Source organism: Centropristis striata, chromosome 19 (genome assembly GCF_030273125.1).
Source record: "Centropristis striata isolate RG_2023a ecotype Rhode Island chromosome 19, C.striata_1.0, whole genome shotgun sequence".
NCBI classification, from domain to species: domain Eukaryota; kingdom Metazoa; phylum Chordata; class Actinopteri; order Perciformes; family Serranidae; genus Centropristis; species Centropristis striata.
Genome location: NC_081535.1, coordinates 30,428,297 through 30,445,421, shown reverse-complemented (window position 1 = coordinate 30,445,421; position 17,125 = coordinate 30,428,297). Strand labels below are relative to the sequence as shown.

At 38.0% G+C, this 17,125-nt stretch overlaps 1 protein-coding gene across 1 annotated transcript; it reads right to left on the bottom strand.

The window, feature by feature from the left end:
* Positions 1–5,647: 5,647 nt before the first annotated feature.
* LOC131992959 (alpha-2B adrenergic receptor) lies at positions 5,648–7,752 on the bottom strand. The gene has a single exon (XM_059358671.1). It carries the CDS (start codon positions 7,706–7,708, stop codon positions 6,170–6,172), a length of 1,539 nt encoding a protein of 512 aa, XP_059214654.1. The 5' UTR covers positions 7,709–7,752; the 3' UTR covers positions 5,648–6,169.
* Between the last annotated feature and the right edge of the window lie 9,373 nt (positions 7,753–17,125).

Genomic DNA, 17,125 nt, shown 5'->3' with positions numbered 1-17,125 from the left:
GCAGAATGTAGATATGTTATATTTGGAAAATTATAAGAAGGCAGATAGCTCAGATAATTGGCTCCACTGTAACTTTCCTCATTCCTGCTGCATTTTATCTTGTTTAGGCTTTGTAACTCATAGATACGCGCCTGTAGGACAACACACACACACACACACACACGCACACACACACACACACACACACAAACACATATTGTGTATCACAATCTTCAAACGAGACTTAGACAGCTGTTGGCCTGTCCATGTCATAGATAACTGGCCAATAGAACTTGGTTGCGTGTACGTTCGACTTCTGTAGATGATTAAATGTGAGTTATTACAAAAATCTGGGCTCATTCTGACTGGGTCTGAGTCCAGCACTGCATCATTTTACCTGTGACCTAAATAAAGCCTGAGACTAATCTTTATCTCCGGTTGTGTTTACTCTTGGGCTTCCAATCTACGAACCTGAAACTTTTACAATTATGTGACTTTGATCTTTAAAGAAAGATCCAAAATAAAGGAGGCCATTGTAGATTATTGGCTGTGTGTCACCATTCAGTTTTAATTTCTGTTCATGTATAAAATACTCATTAAATACTGATACTTTGGCATTTGTTAGACTGGCTGTATCCTCTTTGGGAGTGGAAAACTAAAGATCCTATTCATGTGAATGTAGTATGTTTTCATTTAATTTTGACAAGTTTGTAGGCCTTTTTTAACATGTTTAATCATTGTTTTGTGATTGCCATCCCTTCAGTCTTTCACGTCCAACACAGAAGCCACATATTACTTATCCAGACATCAATATATTTGATTGAATGGCAGAAATCGCTAATTGTTATGTTACTGTAAGTAACCAAACTGTTTATCCAACTGTTTGATCTTGTTTGTATCAAGTTACAAAATAATCCCACTGTGAATTCATTTGATTTAATTATTTATTAGAAAATATCTGTCATTCAGCATCTAAACTGATCCATGTTAGCATTAGCAGGTCAGTTTTTAGCCCTTCAGCTCATCTACCGTTAGCTTACCCTGCTGACATAAGTTTGCAGGATAGATATGATGATTGTTTGTTGAATTATAGTTCATTTAATTATATAAAAATATATTTTTATGACCCGCAGAACTAGACATTCCCATCACATTACATAACATTACATTTTGTTTACACATTCATGTTTATAATGTAGTGAAGTTTATGAGCTGCAGAACGAGACAATCGACATGTTTAGCAAACGTTAGCATGCTAACAAGTTAAACTAATAAGATGAAACATCATTCTTGCTCAACATCATGATGTTAGCATGCCGATGTTAGCATTAACTATTTCTAACTTAAGTAATCTGTAGCAGAGAGAAACGTGCGGTTTAATTTCAGTTGGACTTTAAAACAATAAGCAAGAACATATGGTTTCATGTTTAAAGCTAACTACACTGTACAAAAGCTGATTCCAACACCAGTGTTATCTTACATATGTATACAGTACTGGATGATTCAGTCAAGCAAACTTCTGTTGGCTTTCAAAAAAGATAGAAGAAGTGCATTTTGGAAAAACATGCAGCTGCAAACTCACACACACACACACACGCAGGAGAAGCGTCTTCATCAGGGATTCAGCTCGTGGTCGGGGTCAGCAGAGTTCACGTACAGTCTGTATTGCTTTGGCAGGAAGCATACTGAAAAGATATGAAGCTCGCTGTCCTTCGAGTTTCTTAAATACAGCAAATAAATCTAATAATCCAGTGGAGGAAGAAGTGCTCACATCCTGTACTTAAACGGTAAAAGTGATGTCTCTGTATTAATGTTCCTCCTGCATTAATGTGTTTGTTGTATTTTCTTGCTGTACGTGTTTCAGGTTGTGCTCATTTTAACTCCTTTATATCCTGTTGGGTAGCTGCAGCAGTGCATCATTTCCTATAAGATCATCATGTGTTTGTAGCGTGGCTGTCCTGTGAGAACCACAGATCTCTAAATAAAAATCGTAAAACACAGAAAAACAGCTGTTTACAGCTTTACAATGATGACTTAACCAACTAATGTCCTAAAAATCTCTCTATAAACATTAAAGACCATAAAACCTGAATGAATAAAAACATGGGTCTTTATACCTTTAAAAATAAAGAAATCAATACGTATATATAAGTGTAAGGATCTAAACTTCTTCTAAACAATATAGTAATTAATGAAAGACCTCAAAACCTTGAAAGAAAAAAATGATCATCAAATTATAATCCTGTGAGAACCACGTATCCCTAAAATCATAAAACTTTTCAAGGACTTTTCAAGCTTATGTCCTAAAAGTCTTTCATAAAAATGACTACCAAAAACTTTAATAAATAAAATCGTAAGGATCTAAACTTAAAATAATTAATCTTAAAATAAATAATAGTAAATACATTTGTCTTGTAAGAACCACATATCTCCCAAAAAAAGTTTTAAAAAACAGCTGTTTTGAGCTTTGTGACGAGGACTTTTCCAGCTGATCGCGTATATTTAGATTTATAAGGTGGAGAATTCCCAACTCGTCATATACGGTTGCTTGGTCAGAACCCCTTGCTATCACTTTTTAACACTTTGAGTAGTGTTAAACTATGCGCCACACTACGGATTTAAATGTAGTTAATGTTGTGAATTCAAACCAAAATAAATACTTTGCCATGTTCTGAAAAAAGATTGTGGTTTGAGTTAATATAAGTACATCAACGTAAATAGTTCAACATTTTGGTTTCACTCAGCGAACAAAAATTAGTCTCCTGGGTAAAAATTGTGGATTTTTTAAATATATCTATCCACACCAACAAGCTCCGGACACGGACTTTCTCACTCTTTATATTACATCACCTGCAGCATTCTAGTGCTGCTGCTGTGGTGGGGTTTACGGTGGAACTAGTTGAAAGCGATTCTTTCTTCAATTTATGACAGACATTCAACATCAGAACATCTGGAGATACATGGTTTTCACTGGACAGGAATGAGATGAAAAAGCAGACAAATGTTGGTTGTAGTGCAGTAAAAAATGTAATATTTATCTCTAATATGTAGAAGACTTGAAGTATAACTTTAATTCATTCTCAAAATGACCTGTTTTATATATCAATATGTTACCATGAATTCTTGAAGAAAACTTTTTCTGCCTCCACGGTGAACAAAGAATCCAAAAACAGAGTACATTCTTCATGGAGAGTGCTTTTAACAGCAGCAAAATTAAAGCATTGGTTAACAAACTCATGTAGTATAGTCTCATTTATCCAGTTGGATGCTCACTACTTCCCAAACACATACATTTTCAAATCATCAGATACCAATGCTTTGTCCAGACTGGTCTCCCCTCAAAAAACGACAATATATGGCGTTTGTACAGGCAGCAAAATATGATTCATATTTACGTTTTAGAATGTCCTCCATCACCATCTTTCTGACGTAGTTGCAATGATTGACGGTTTTGGAGGCGGACGGGTCGAACAAGCGGCGAACTTTCACACAGGATAACAGGGTCCATGTCCCATGTGATTAAAAAAAAGTTAGTTCGTTTTTACGTAACTTCTGTGGCTCACTTCACCCTCATAACTACTTCACTTCCGGGATTTACATCATTTATTTACTGTTTAAACTGTCTATTAAAATGCCTAATCAGGCACTTTTTGCCCTTCTTGATAAAACCAAAATTATTATCAATAGAACCATGGAAAATGTCTAGATATCAGCTCTGAAATTAAACTCTTATGAGCTATTTTTGTTGTTATCATTATATTTGTCCAAACAAATGTACCTTTACTGTAAACAAATGTATAATGACATGTGTGCTCTTTTCAGAACGCTCTGCTGTTTCACAAAATTATATGAAATGACCACAACCTCTTAACACCAAATTCTGTACTCGTGACATAACCCTAACCCATACCGGAGCCAAATATCTGAGCTGAAAACATACTGTAAATATACAGTGTCATAGTAGTTAATCTAAAACCAAACTAAAGGTCACATACAGTTCTCTTAGTTCAAAGCTTTCTGCAAATTGAGAGAAAATGTCAAAATGTAGCATTGTGCCTAAGAGAAGGAAGCTACACACCTTCTTTTGACATCTGTGTCATTAAAAAAAAAAAAAGATATCATATTTTCACACATTGCTTGCCAGCAGCAAGCAGAAGTTGCGGTCATTTCATGTAATTTTGCAAGATCAGGGTGCGGTGGTAAGAGCAAAAGATGTACTATCAGAGGTTCAGCAGGTGGCTGAAAGAGGTGTCCCTGTTCCCTCAGATTAATAATAGTATATAATAATAATAAAAAATTAGGGCCGGGACTTTAACACGTTAATTGAGATTAATTAATTACACAAAAATTAATTTAAAAAATTGACGCATTTTAATCACACTTATTTTTGCACCGCGGAACGTTTCTCACTGGATGAGTTTCAGGCGGACCGATTATACTGGAGCACCAACTAGCGTTGATGAGTTCAGACAACAACAAACCACAGTGAACATGAAGGAAGAAGCTGATGAGACGCTTTGGTTGGCCCTGTGGATGGGACATTTTGTTACAAAAAACAATATTTTTGTTGCTTAAGCTCATGTATTCAGTCATTATTCAATGGTATACTAAAAATCAATGCGAAAAAAATTACTTCTCACTGTTCTCAGGTCAAATATTTATATGCGATTAAAATGCGATTCATTTCGATTAATTAATTACAAAGCCTCTAATTAATTAGATTTTTTTTTTTTTTAATTATTATTATTATTGTTAACAGCTTAAAATTGCCCAGTCATTTTCCTGCTATGGCATCTATTCAAGAAAGTTTGATACTGGATAACCATGCAGGAAAGATAAAAAGTTGTTAAAAACTTCTGGTTCCACCCGCACCAAACAAACCCCGGACTTTGACCCAAGACCTCTGTGTTCATGTACCTAAACTTTAATATTATACAGTTAAGGTTTCCTGTAATATAGAAGTTTATTTTGCCATTATACATGTAACTAGGAGAGAGACACTCAACACTACATTCAAAAGGAGGCGAAGGGGTTCAGTGTGTGTTGGTAGACACACAGTTGGCCGTGACGAAGCGTAGGTATCTGGCGAGTTGTGATGACAGTGTGCTGGTCTCATACTGGCCAGACTGGCATGGACTTGCAGCCACTCTTGCTAAATGGTACAATTTATTTTGCCAATTCACACATTTGGCTGTTGTTATAAGCGGCCCTCATTCACTCCAATTCATCGAGAATTTACTCTGTTTGTGGGCTCTGTTTACTGCAAATATATGCAGGAAAAACAACTTTTTTTCATGAACAAATGCTCTTTTTGGAGGTGAAGTATCCCTTTCAGTGCAGTACTTGAGTAAATGTACTTCACCGCTGCGTAAAGTCCTGACTCCCTGCATCATTATTAGTTCCAAGGACAGCAAAGGAAAACATTAAAGGTGGAGAAAAGATGAAAAGAAGCGGGGTAAGAAGCAAACAGCTCCGTCTTTCATGCAGCCTCTTGCTCCAGTTTCTCCCTGTTAAAGCCTCTGGCTATCATCTTAATGAGAGATTCCCAGAGAGAGGTGTAACATCCAGCAGTTCACACAGACTTGGGAATAAAAACACTCTATTCATGATAATGCACGAGTCCCAAGTTACTGCTTCACGCGGAGGAAGAAACAGAGAAGGAGGAAGAGGCACAGAGAGGAGGAGGCTCGCTTTTTCCCTGATCTCGTGTTCCTTGAGTGCCCATTTTATCTCCGATAAAGGACACTTAGTGATATTTGTTCTCTTCCAGTAAGACCCTTAGGCAACCGTCCTCTACTCCCATGCACACACACACACACACACACACACACACACAAAAACGCATCAGTTTTCCTTTAAATTACTGAACACAGACCCTGTTTCCTCTTGACTTCCGTTTCAAGATATAATCAAATCATTCTTGTTCAGAGTCATTGAATATTCAATTACACCGTATTCTTAAATAACATTAAAGATAATTGATTCGGCCACTTGACTGTGGCTTTCTCCTCTTCTGTCGGTGAGTCAGCGTTCAAGACAAACACAAGAAGAAGAGACAATGGGCTTAATTTCCTCCTTAATGTACAAGCGTGTTGAAGAAGGTCATTCCCCGTCAGATACTGAAAGAATGAAACTGTTTTTTCATGTTGGGATAAATTATCATTCTGTCTGCCAGCAGTTTTAACACCTTCTAGAAGAACGTACCCTTCGTGTCCCTGCACAGTATCCTCTTGAAGGCCTTCCTGAAGTCATTGTTGAAGATGGTGTAAATGACGGGGTTGAGGCACGAGTTGCAGTAGCCAATCCAAAAGAAGAATTTAAACAGGGGGTTGGGGATGCTGCAGGTCTCGGGGCACACCGCCTGCAGAGAGTACGAGAAGAAGAAAGGGAACCAGCAGATCACAAACACGCCCATCACCACGGCCAGCACGAAGGTAAACCTCTTCTCCCGGTTCACCATCGCTTTGCGGCGAGACATGGGCGTCCCCTGGATCTTTGGCATTTCCTCTGGGACCAGTTTGGTGCCAGACGACGTGGCGATAGTGTTTTTGTACCTGCAGGCAAGGTTCAGCATCTGAACTTTGAACCCTTTTGTTTGGACCACAGTTTTCTTGCCAGTCTTGTTCTGTGTCTCTTCTTTGCTGTGGACTCTCTCCTCGGAGCCGGAGCTGGACGAGTTTTCCCCCTCTTCATCTGGAGGTGTCTGGGGCTGTTTTTGGGGAACAGCTGAGAGGATTTGGCTCCCACGTTGGGGGATTGAGGGGGAGGAGGCGGATTTTTGGACCGTAGCGGCAATCGGATTGGCAGGGTGAGCATCCTGGCTCTGGGAATCCTCAGGCGGGTTTTGAAGTGATGATGGCGTTGAATCAGAGCCAGAAATTTTGGTCGGGACTTTTTCTTGGTTCTCGCCACCTGTCGTTCCTCCTTTATCCCCGTTCTGTTCTGATAACTTCCCCGGAGGCTCGTTAGTTCCCACAGCGGCGTTTCCTCCTGCTGCCGGTGTTTTCTGCTTCTGTCCGGGCGGGCAGCGCGTGTGCTGCTTGGCGATCTGATAGATCCGCACGTAGACGAGGATCATTATCACACAGGGGGCGAAGAAGGAGCCGATGGTGGAGTAGAGGATGTACCAGCGCTCGTTGTTCAGCTCGCACACCTCTTCGCCTCCTTCGCTCTTGTCCAGCGTGAGTAGAGGAGGGAAAGAGATGACCGCGGAGATCAGCCAAACCACGATGATGCCCGCCTTGATGCGTGTTGGGGTGCGTTTGGCGCCGTAGGACACGGGCCGGGAGATGGACAAGTAGCGGTCCAGTGCGATGGCGCACAGGTGCACAATGGAGGAGGTGCAGAAGAGAACATCCAGCGCCAGGTAGATCTCGCACCAGATGGAACTGAACGCCCAGTAGCCCTGCAGCTCGTTGGCCAGCGAGAACGGGATAATAAGCGTGGCGACTAAAATATCGGCCGCGGCCAGCGACACCAAGAAGAGGTTCTGAGCCCCTTTGAGAGAGCGGGACGTCAGCACGGCGATGATGACCAGGATGTTCCCGACGATGGTGAGCATCATCATGAAGGTGATGGCGATGGCGAAGGCCGCGGTGGCCTGCGGGGTGTAAGGCGAGGTCCTGCCGGTGCTCCGGTTGCAGGGTCGGGCACCGGACACGAGGCTCATGTTCCTGTTGGGGAGACCGCCGAGCTCCGACAGGCAGGGGGCGTCCGGAGCAGCTGTCATGGCGGCGGTGACGGGCGAAGGGGGAACTTAAACAGCGACAGACAGCGAGAGGGCGTTTCTGTGATGAATCATTCCCAGTTACAATCCCGTTACAGGAGAGACTGCGGCGCCAGGTGGATGTCAAGCTGACGCCATGTGATCTACGAAAGAGAGACAAACATCTAAGGGTCAGATACGAGTATAATCTATACGTTATTATGCATTTGTGCCGTTTTATTGTGATATTTCTTTAATTGTACTGTTATTTGACACTTTAGTTACTGAACTGTAAAAAATGTTTGTTAAAATTACAGTAAAACGCTGTCAAATTGCATCAGAAATCAGGCGCAAAATTAAAAATTGAATATCACCGTAGTAGACACTTTAAATTACCGTAAATCAAGTAATAGTACTTTTAAACTGTAGAAAACACACAGTTTTTTCATGTAAAATTAAAGGAGAAGTACCATAATGTCACAAGGACACAATTACCCTTAAAAATAAAGACTACTCAGTCTAAATTACAGTTTTTGCTAATATTTACATTTAAATTCACTCACTGTATTTGTCGCTGATTCAAAATTTTTCTATAAGTTTACAAGATACTAAACATCGTTAAAGACCCTTTCATGCATGAATAATGAAATCTTCATGTTTTCAACTCCATGTTTTCCAAACATTCATAATTCAAGGTGTTTTCCACATGTCCCTACAGGGGAGACATTGTTGGTTGAGTTTCCAACTAAAGAAAGATGTATTTAACAAACATATAAATAAGATGTTGGGAAACAATATACATATTTAATGCTTAAACTAATCCACATATCCACATTGTTTTATCCTGCAGGCCTTTAAATCACACATTGCACTAAATATAAATCTTGCATAATGTCACTTATCTGCAAGAAAATGTATTTTCTTAAGTCTTTAGTAAACAATTTGTAGGCTGGGACATCTTGCAGGACAACAATATTTAATTCAGAAGATTGTTTTGAGTCACATTTTGCCTTTAACAAATATTGCATTTTCCCTAAATTGTCAGCCTCAGTGGTTTCTAGACATGTTGCAACAACTTACCACATTGTATTCACAAGTTCACAAGTTCCATTTGAAGGCAGTTGTAGTCTGAAACTTGTCTATATACATATAGAATATATAAAATTTCTTAAGGTTACTTTTGGTTTTGTTGTGCCACCCCAAGATTTTCAGTGGGCCCTGTCTGGGGGCACCACTGACCCAGTGGTTCTGAACCTTATATAAAGATTACAATTATTATTTTATTATTATGACCTCATATAAAGAATCTGTGCATGGTTATGTCTGATTGGCATGTTTCAGATGTCTCTGTTTTACGAAAGAGACATTTTAAAAATGTATTCTTCTTAGTCCAAAGAGGTTAAACTATCCAACATGTTACCAAAAAAAGCTTATATCAAAGAAAAGTCCCAAAACACAAGAATATATTTCCCAGTTTGTGTTAAATAGTATTGAGATTGGTTAGTGAATGTCAATATAGCGCAGCTTGAACTGGAAAATGGACGAAAATTACTAACCAAATCCGAATTTCCAGAACTGTATGAGAACAAACGACGTCTAATATCGAGATCAGACCGAAAAAAATATTTTTTTTTGCAAAATATCAACATGCAGATGCAGCTACCAAGTGTCTGATTCTCTAAAACAACAGTAACAATCTACAGTTGCAACACACCAGTTTCAAACATTAACACACAATTTAATGGTTGTTATCAGTGGTTATTATGCGAGTAGGGGCCAAACTCCACCTGCTGGCAGGTTGAGAAGGTTGTTATAAGCTTATTTAATGGGCGCTCGCTAAAAACGAAGTGGTCATGTTTAGTTAAAAGGCCAAAGTTTCAGGTTGGCAGAGGGTCTGTTTTCATTCACAAGTTGTTGCTACTACAGCAGCTTGTCAAGCTTGGGTTTTCAGCAACCGTTTTCGTCACCTAAAAATGTCTTTCAGTTGTGCTAAAACGCTGTTCATTCTCATTTTAATGAAAGATGGTCTTATACATTTAACACCATTATAAGAAACCTACGTCAGGTGACATGGGGGAAAGTGTTCAAGGTTTTGTTGTGAAAATAGCTAAACTTGAGCCGAAATATGAATATTTGGATTTAAATGCTACTACATCTGTGTTTTCAGCAACATTTTTTTTCGTCACCTAAAAATGTCTTCAGAAAACATTCTCATAATAAGTTTATGGTCTCAATCATTAGTTACAAGTCTTCTTCAGTACAGTGTGATGTGCATTTAGTAAATTATGGTTAATTTGGAATCAAACATAAGATAAAGTAGGGTTTAAGGTGGGGCTACACAGTGATTGACAGGTTGCTACAACAACAACTTGTGTGTTTCAGTAACAGTTTTGGTCACAGAAAAATGTTTTGTTCAGCTTTCAGTTGCACTAAACTCTGTTCATGTTGAGTTTCAGAGTGTGAGCTGATGACATAGCGTCCCTCTGGCTCCTGATCAGTTCTGCACATGTGCTGGCTCCAAAAGAAACCAAGATGGTGACGGCCATGGGGTTAAAAAATAGACTTCAAATCCACAAACAGATGCGTGACATCACCGTTACTACGTCCACTTCACAAATGTATTAATTTTTTCTTTGAACTTTTTGGAGTTCTACATGATCTCCTTAATCCTGAAACTATAAGACACTAAAAAATTTCCATTAAAACCACCATTTCTGATACCATTTCAGCATCAAATCATGCAATATTATTTCAGACTTTTAATCCAGACCTTTGGCTTCAAAACTGTCAGTAAAGTGACAGTAGTGTGATTAAAAACAGTTATTTAGTCAGTGTTTACAGTTTACACCACTGACATTATGCGCAGCTTCTTCCAGCGACACGGTCCTCCTGTCCGCTTCATCCATCACATGTTGGAACCAAAGCAGGATTTAACTTTTAATAACACAACAAATATTTAATCGTGTTGTTTTCATCTCATTTGTTTCACATTTTAGACGTTTTTCATGCTCAGGCTGCAGCTTCTTACTGTTCATTTCAATGACAGCAGCTATTTTAGGAATCGATTAATCAGTCAAGGCATTTTTAAGCAAAAATGATAAATATTCTCTGGTTTTAGCTTCTAAAATGTGAAGATTTGCTGCTTTTCTTTGACCGTAAACTGAATATTTTGGGGAGTCACTTCGCTCTCATTCTGTGAAATGATATCAGACATATTTTATAAATCCATTTTGCTGTTAATATTTTGTGCTTTTCAGCTATTTCATCTTGTTGTTTTTGTGTCATTTTTACGACATTTAAGCCGTTTTTTCCCCCAACGCGTTCTGCAGCTTCTTGCTGCCCTTTTTAATGCCAGCAGCTATTTTCATTATTTTTGAAGCAAAAATGTTAAATATTCCCTGATTTTAACTTCTAAAATGTGAATATTTGCTGCTTTTCTATGACCATAAACTGAATATTATGGGGGTTTGAGTGAAGAGTCACAGACATTTTTCACAGTATTTTTTTTACCTTTTTACAAATCAATTCTGCTGTTGCTGATGCTGAAAATGATTAGTACATACACACACAAAATGTAATGGTCGTAATTAGTGGTTATTATGCGAGTAGTGGCCAAGCTCCACCTGCTGGCAGGTTGAGAAGGTTGTTATCAGTTTATTTAATGACTGCTCACTAAAAACAAAGTGGTTGCATTTAGCTAAATGCAGTTTCCCAACGACTACGCTACGAAACTTCTTATCTAAGGTAAAGGCAGAAAAGTTCCTGGTTAGACGTTATGAAATATATATTTTTTAATAAAATAAATTGACAAAAATGCAAAAAATGAAGTAGTTACAAGGACAACATGAACACCGGAAGTGACGCAGTTGTTCATAATAACCACATCCACTAGAGGGCGCCACTAAACAACACACGTTAATCTATCAGCCCATTGAATGAGCTGATAACAACCTGCTGACCTACCAGCAGGCGGATCAGGCTCCGACTCGCCCATACTGGTTCAGTTGTCTAATTACATTCAAATAGGGTGTGCAACATCAGAATTGTAGCTGAAATAATATAGTATACATAGTGGTTTTTAGTAGAGCGCCACCAGCAGGTCTGTGGTGGTAAATCCTGATCCTGTTGTCCTGCTGCTGTCCTGTGGAAACCCCGTCAGGACAGAAGGCGTTGTATACAGACTGTAAAGCCCCTGCAGGCATGTTTCTGATTTGTGATATTGAGGTTTGAACAGTAAATAAAAAACGACTCGGCTTCTGTTTGCACGATATTTTCTGCAGAGTCAGAAGGCAGAGAGACGGATAAAAGTATATTTGTTGAGATTTTTACAAACTGTCACTGTGGAGCCCATCTTTGTCTTTTTTGATTTGAATATTTCAGTTGATTTTCAGAGGGGTTTTTTTTTTTTGTTTGAAGCTGTCAGATTTGGGTTTTTTATTGCCTTCTCTGCAACATTTGTCTCCAGTGTTCATATAAATGAATCCTAAATCAAATGATATATTCTATGTCTTTATTTGTGCAATTCATGACGTCCAGTATGATTTTCTTGGAGTGCATAAGCTGCTAGTCCATATCTTATTTAAACCAAAGTGAAATAGTGCATTTTCAGTGTTTAGTTCATGATAATGATCCTTTTAACAGCCAGAAATCCTTTTTTTTTTCACAAACGTGACTCTGGGCTTGAGGAAAATCATAGATTACAGTGAACAAATTACTGTTTTTTTGCTTAAAAAAATCTCAAAATAAATGTAAAATCATGAAAAATAAAGACTTACTGGGATATGAAGATGGTCACTTGAGGTGCGTCAGTGCGTCATTCCACATGAGGAACTTTAAAAGTTTATTTTCTTTGCAGGAATATGCAGATTTATTAAAGCAAAGTACCCGGTGGTGCTCCGTGCAGAGATGGTCTAATGTGCACACAGAAAGCAGCGCAGGTCAGAGCAGGAAAACGTACAATCCGGTAAAAAATCTGTGCAGATAATGTATGAAAAATAAAGACGTTTTCTCAGGATCGCGCAGAATAAAAAGCTGGTAAATCCCCACGCAGGGCTCCTCTTACATCCCGGGCTCTGAGCTCTCTCTGCCGGCCGCTCTGACTCGCTCCGCTCGGTCGGAGAGCTGGAGAGGAACTGATGCGATGTTACCGGATAAACGGAGGACGCGCTTTTTTACGCGCAGCTTCTTCCAGCGACACGGTCCTCCTGTCCGCTTCATCCATCACATGTTGGAACCAAAGCAGGATTTAACTTTTAATAACACAACAAATATTTAATCTTGTTGTTTTCATCTCATTTGTTTCACATTTTAGAAGTTTTTCATGCTCAGGCTGCAGCTTCTTTCTGTTCATTTCAATGACAGCAGCTATTTTAGTAATCGATTAATCAGTCGAGTTATTTTTAAGCAAAAATGATAAATATTCTCAGGTTTTAGCTTCTAAAATGTGAAGATTTCCTGCTTTTCTTTGACCGTAAACTGAATATTTTGGGGAGTCACTTCACTCTCATTCTGTGAAATGATAACAGACATATTTTATAAATCCATTTTGTTGTTAATATTTTGTGCTTTTCAGCTATTTAATCTTGTTGTTTTTGTGTCATTTTTGACTATATTTGAGGCGTTTTTTCCCCAACGCGTTCTGCAGCTTCTTGCTGCCCTTTTTAATGCCAGCAGCTATTTTCATTATTTTTGAAGAAATGTTAAATATTCCTTGATTTTAACTTCTAAAATGTGAAGATTTCCTGCTTTTCTTTGACCGTAAACTGAATATTTTGGGGAGTCACTTCACTCTCATTCTGTGAAATGATAACAGACATTTTATAAATCCATTTGCTGTTAATATTTTGTGCTTTAAGTTAACCCATGTTGGAATCAAAACAGGATTTAACTTTTAACAACACAAGAAACATTTAACTTGGTGTTTTTATGTAATTTGATTAACATTTTAGGCGTTTTTTCATGCTCAGGCTACAGCTTCTTGCTGCTTATTTTAATGCCAGCAGCTATTTTAATCATCAATTAATCAGCCAAGTCATTTTCAAGCAAAAATGTTTAATATTTTCTGGTTTTAGCTAATAAAATGTGAAGATTTGCTGCTTTTCTTTGACAGTAAACTGAATATTTTGGGGGTTTCAGTGAAGAGTCACTTCACTCTCATCCTGTGAAATGATAACAGACATTCTCACAGTTTTTAGTTTTTATGTTGTTCATTTTTACCTGTTTATGAAGTGATTGACAGGTTGCTGCAACAACAACTTGTGTGTTTCAGCAACAGTTTTGGTCAGAGAAAAATGTCTTCTTCAGCCATTAGTTGTGCTAAAACTTGTTCATTTTGAGTTTCAGAGGTCAGCTGATGACATAGCGTCAGTGGCAGTTCTACACAGGGGCCTCCAGGGGCCACTGCCCCTGTGAAGAAGCCCTCGGCCCCTGCTGTGGCCCCTGTGTCAAATTAATAATGAAATGATCAATTTATAACGGTGAATGACGGAACAATTCTTACCTATTTTTTCTTCAAACAATATCGCATTGTACACAAAAGGAACCCAAAATGTGTACATTGAAGTTAATACACTTCAAAAACCTTGAAGTGTATTAACATGATTTTACTTTTTTTTGCAGAGATTTTTCTAATTTAGCTTTGTGCATTTAGCATTTGTAATGCAAATGTGTTTCTAATTTTTGTGTGTTTTTTGTATTTTTATTATATACTGCACTTTCAAAATAAAATAAAAAGTAATTGTGCACAAAGATGAGAAATATCATTGTCGTACAAAAATAACTGTTCTTTTTGGTAAGTCTCATCATTTCAATCAATGTATTTGTATCTTCCAAATATACTTAAATGTGATTTTTAAATAAGGTAAAATAAAGGTTTCGAATGCTTAAATATCATCTTTGCAGTTTTTAAATATGCCCCTCTGATTAAACACTGGCCCCTCCTTGGCCCCCACAGTAAAACTGGTCTAGAACCGCCACTGCATAGCGTCCCTCTGGCTCCTGATCTGTTCTGCACATGTGCTGGCTCCAAAAGAAACCAAGATGGTGACCGACCGCCAAAATGGGGTTAAAAAACAGACTTCAAATCCACAAACAGATGAGTGACGTCACCGTTACTAAGTCCAGAAACTCAGACACTTACGATAGAAAATGTCCAATAAAACCACAATTTTTGATCCCATTACAGCATAAAATCATTCACTTATTATATCAGACTTTTAATTCACATCCCTGGCTTCAAAACTGTCAGTAAAGTGACCGTACGTGATTAAAAACAGTTACGTCATTGTTTACAGTTTACACCACTGATGATGGTTAAATATTGCTCCTCTGTGTTTGTATTAATAAACAGACTTGATATAAACTCTGAGTCAATATATTAACATAATATGATGAATGATGTAAGGTGGATGAAATAAATAAAATGAAGCTGCAGAAAAAATGCAGCACTGAACGCTTTTATTAGGGATGTAAGAAAATATGAATGTACTTAAGACTTTTTCTTCATCAAACTAGTATTTATTAAATATTGTCTATTTGTTATAAAAATTTGTATTAATCTGGGGGTTTTCCAACGTTTTAATCATATTAAGCAAATGTGATCCTGTCTGCTGCATGTAGAGGCACTGGCTTTGGGTTACATCAGACCAGTGTTTCTGCTAAAAGCTGAAAAACGACTCAAAAAATGTTGTGCATCATGCCTAGTGTGTGGAAAACAGAAAGTTCAAGGTAGACTAAGACCAAAACCAGGAAAAATGCCTAATGCTCAATACCCATTTCACACAATATGTATGGACTTCATTGAATTAAATAAATGTGAGAACAAAAAATACTGTTTAGTGATCATAGACTTGTACTCTAAATGGATTGAAGTTATTCCAACTACAAAAAAAATGATGCAATAACAGTAGCTAAAGCTTTAGCAACATATATTGCACCAAGATTCGGGTTTCCAGAAGTCATATATAGTGATGAAATGAAGTACTTGCAAAACTAAGTGAACTGTTTTCCATCAAAATGAAATATCATTGTTCTTATCATCCACAATCAGCAAATGTTTTCCGAAGAAGATGTTTAGTCTTTATTCCACGGCACAATGATGAACCTGTAGAAAATCCGAAGGGGGAAGTTATAGTGTTCTGATATAATGTATGAGAAAAAGATTGACAGCAAATTGTACATACATTTAAGGTTTTTTCTTTCTTTCTTTCGTTTCAGGGACAGCAGCGGTAGGCAGGGAGAGGTCCCCGTGACTGCACTGCAAAAAAGCCAACTTGTATTTTTTGGCCTAAAATAGTGATTTAATTTGGTAAAACTTGGAAATATAAATGATTGACATTTAAGGCAATAATGTAAGTTAGCACAACAAAGGAAGCCAGTTGTCTGCTCAAAAACAAGTTAGTGAGTTGTTGTTACTTATATCTTTAAGTTGGAGTTCACAACAAGGGACAATAGTTCTGCTAACTCTTATTTCTTTGTTGTGAAATTTGGTCATTAGCGAAAGCTAGCGGCTAACTGACGCTAGTGGCTAACTGATGCTAGCAGCGCTGTTTGTTACAGCTACAAGAGTAGCCATTAGCGTATCAATGCTAACTCAAAATTGTGGTCACAACATTAGCTGATATTCATAGCGACGTTACAATCGTGCCAGAGAAATTCAGAGTTGAGCAAACTCAAAAACAAAACTTAAAATATTTAGTTTAATTGTCCAACTTAAAATTTTTATCGAAGTTTGTTGCCTTGAAATTTTGAGTTCACCCAACTTTTCTTTTTTTTGCAGTGTGGGTCCGCTGAGTTGATCAGCCCATCTGGGGACAAACTTATTTTTCTTTATTAGATTCACAATCTACCTATATGTTTGCTGTGAAATTAATCATACACCTAAATCAATGTTTCCTTTGTAATTAAGTATACTAATAACCAATGTTTTCTTTTCTTTTAAACATAGAATACATTTTGTTGTTGTAATTTTGACATGATTGTAACCTTTATAAACTGGAATTTCGTGGTCGCCGGTGGTGGCTTTGGGTTACATCAGACCAGTGTTTCTGCTAAAAGCTGGCAGGCTAGATAAGGTTAACTATTTGTTAAGATAAAGGGAAGTACACATGACAGGGGGAGTCAGACACGGCTCAGACGTATTTCTGCTGACGGTGACGGGGCCAACCACAAAAAGAGACGTACCCACGGGATTCGAGAGAAAAGGGTAAGTTGAATTTTTGTCAACCAATTTAGAGATACCTAAGTCAGGGACTTGGAAAAAAAAAAATAAGGATACCTAAGTCAGGGACTTAGAAGAAGCTTAAGGAAAGTTAAGGATACCTAAGTCAGGGACTTGGAAGAAAAATAAGGATACCTAAGTCAAGGACTTAGAAGAAGCTTAAAGATACCTGAGTCAGGGACTTAGATGAAACTTAGAGATACCCAGGTCAGGAACTTGGAAGA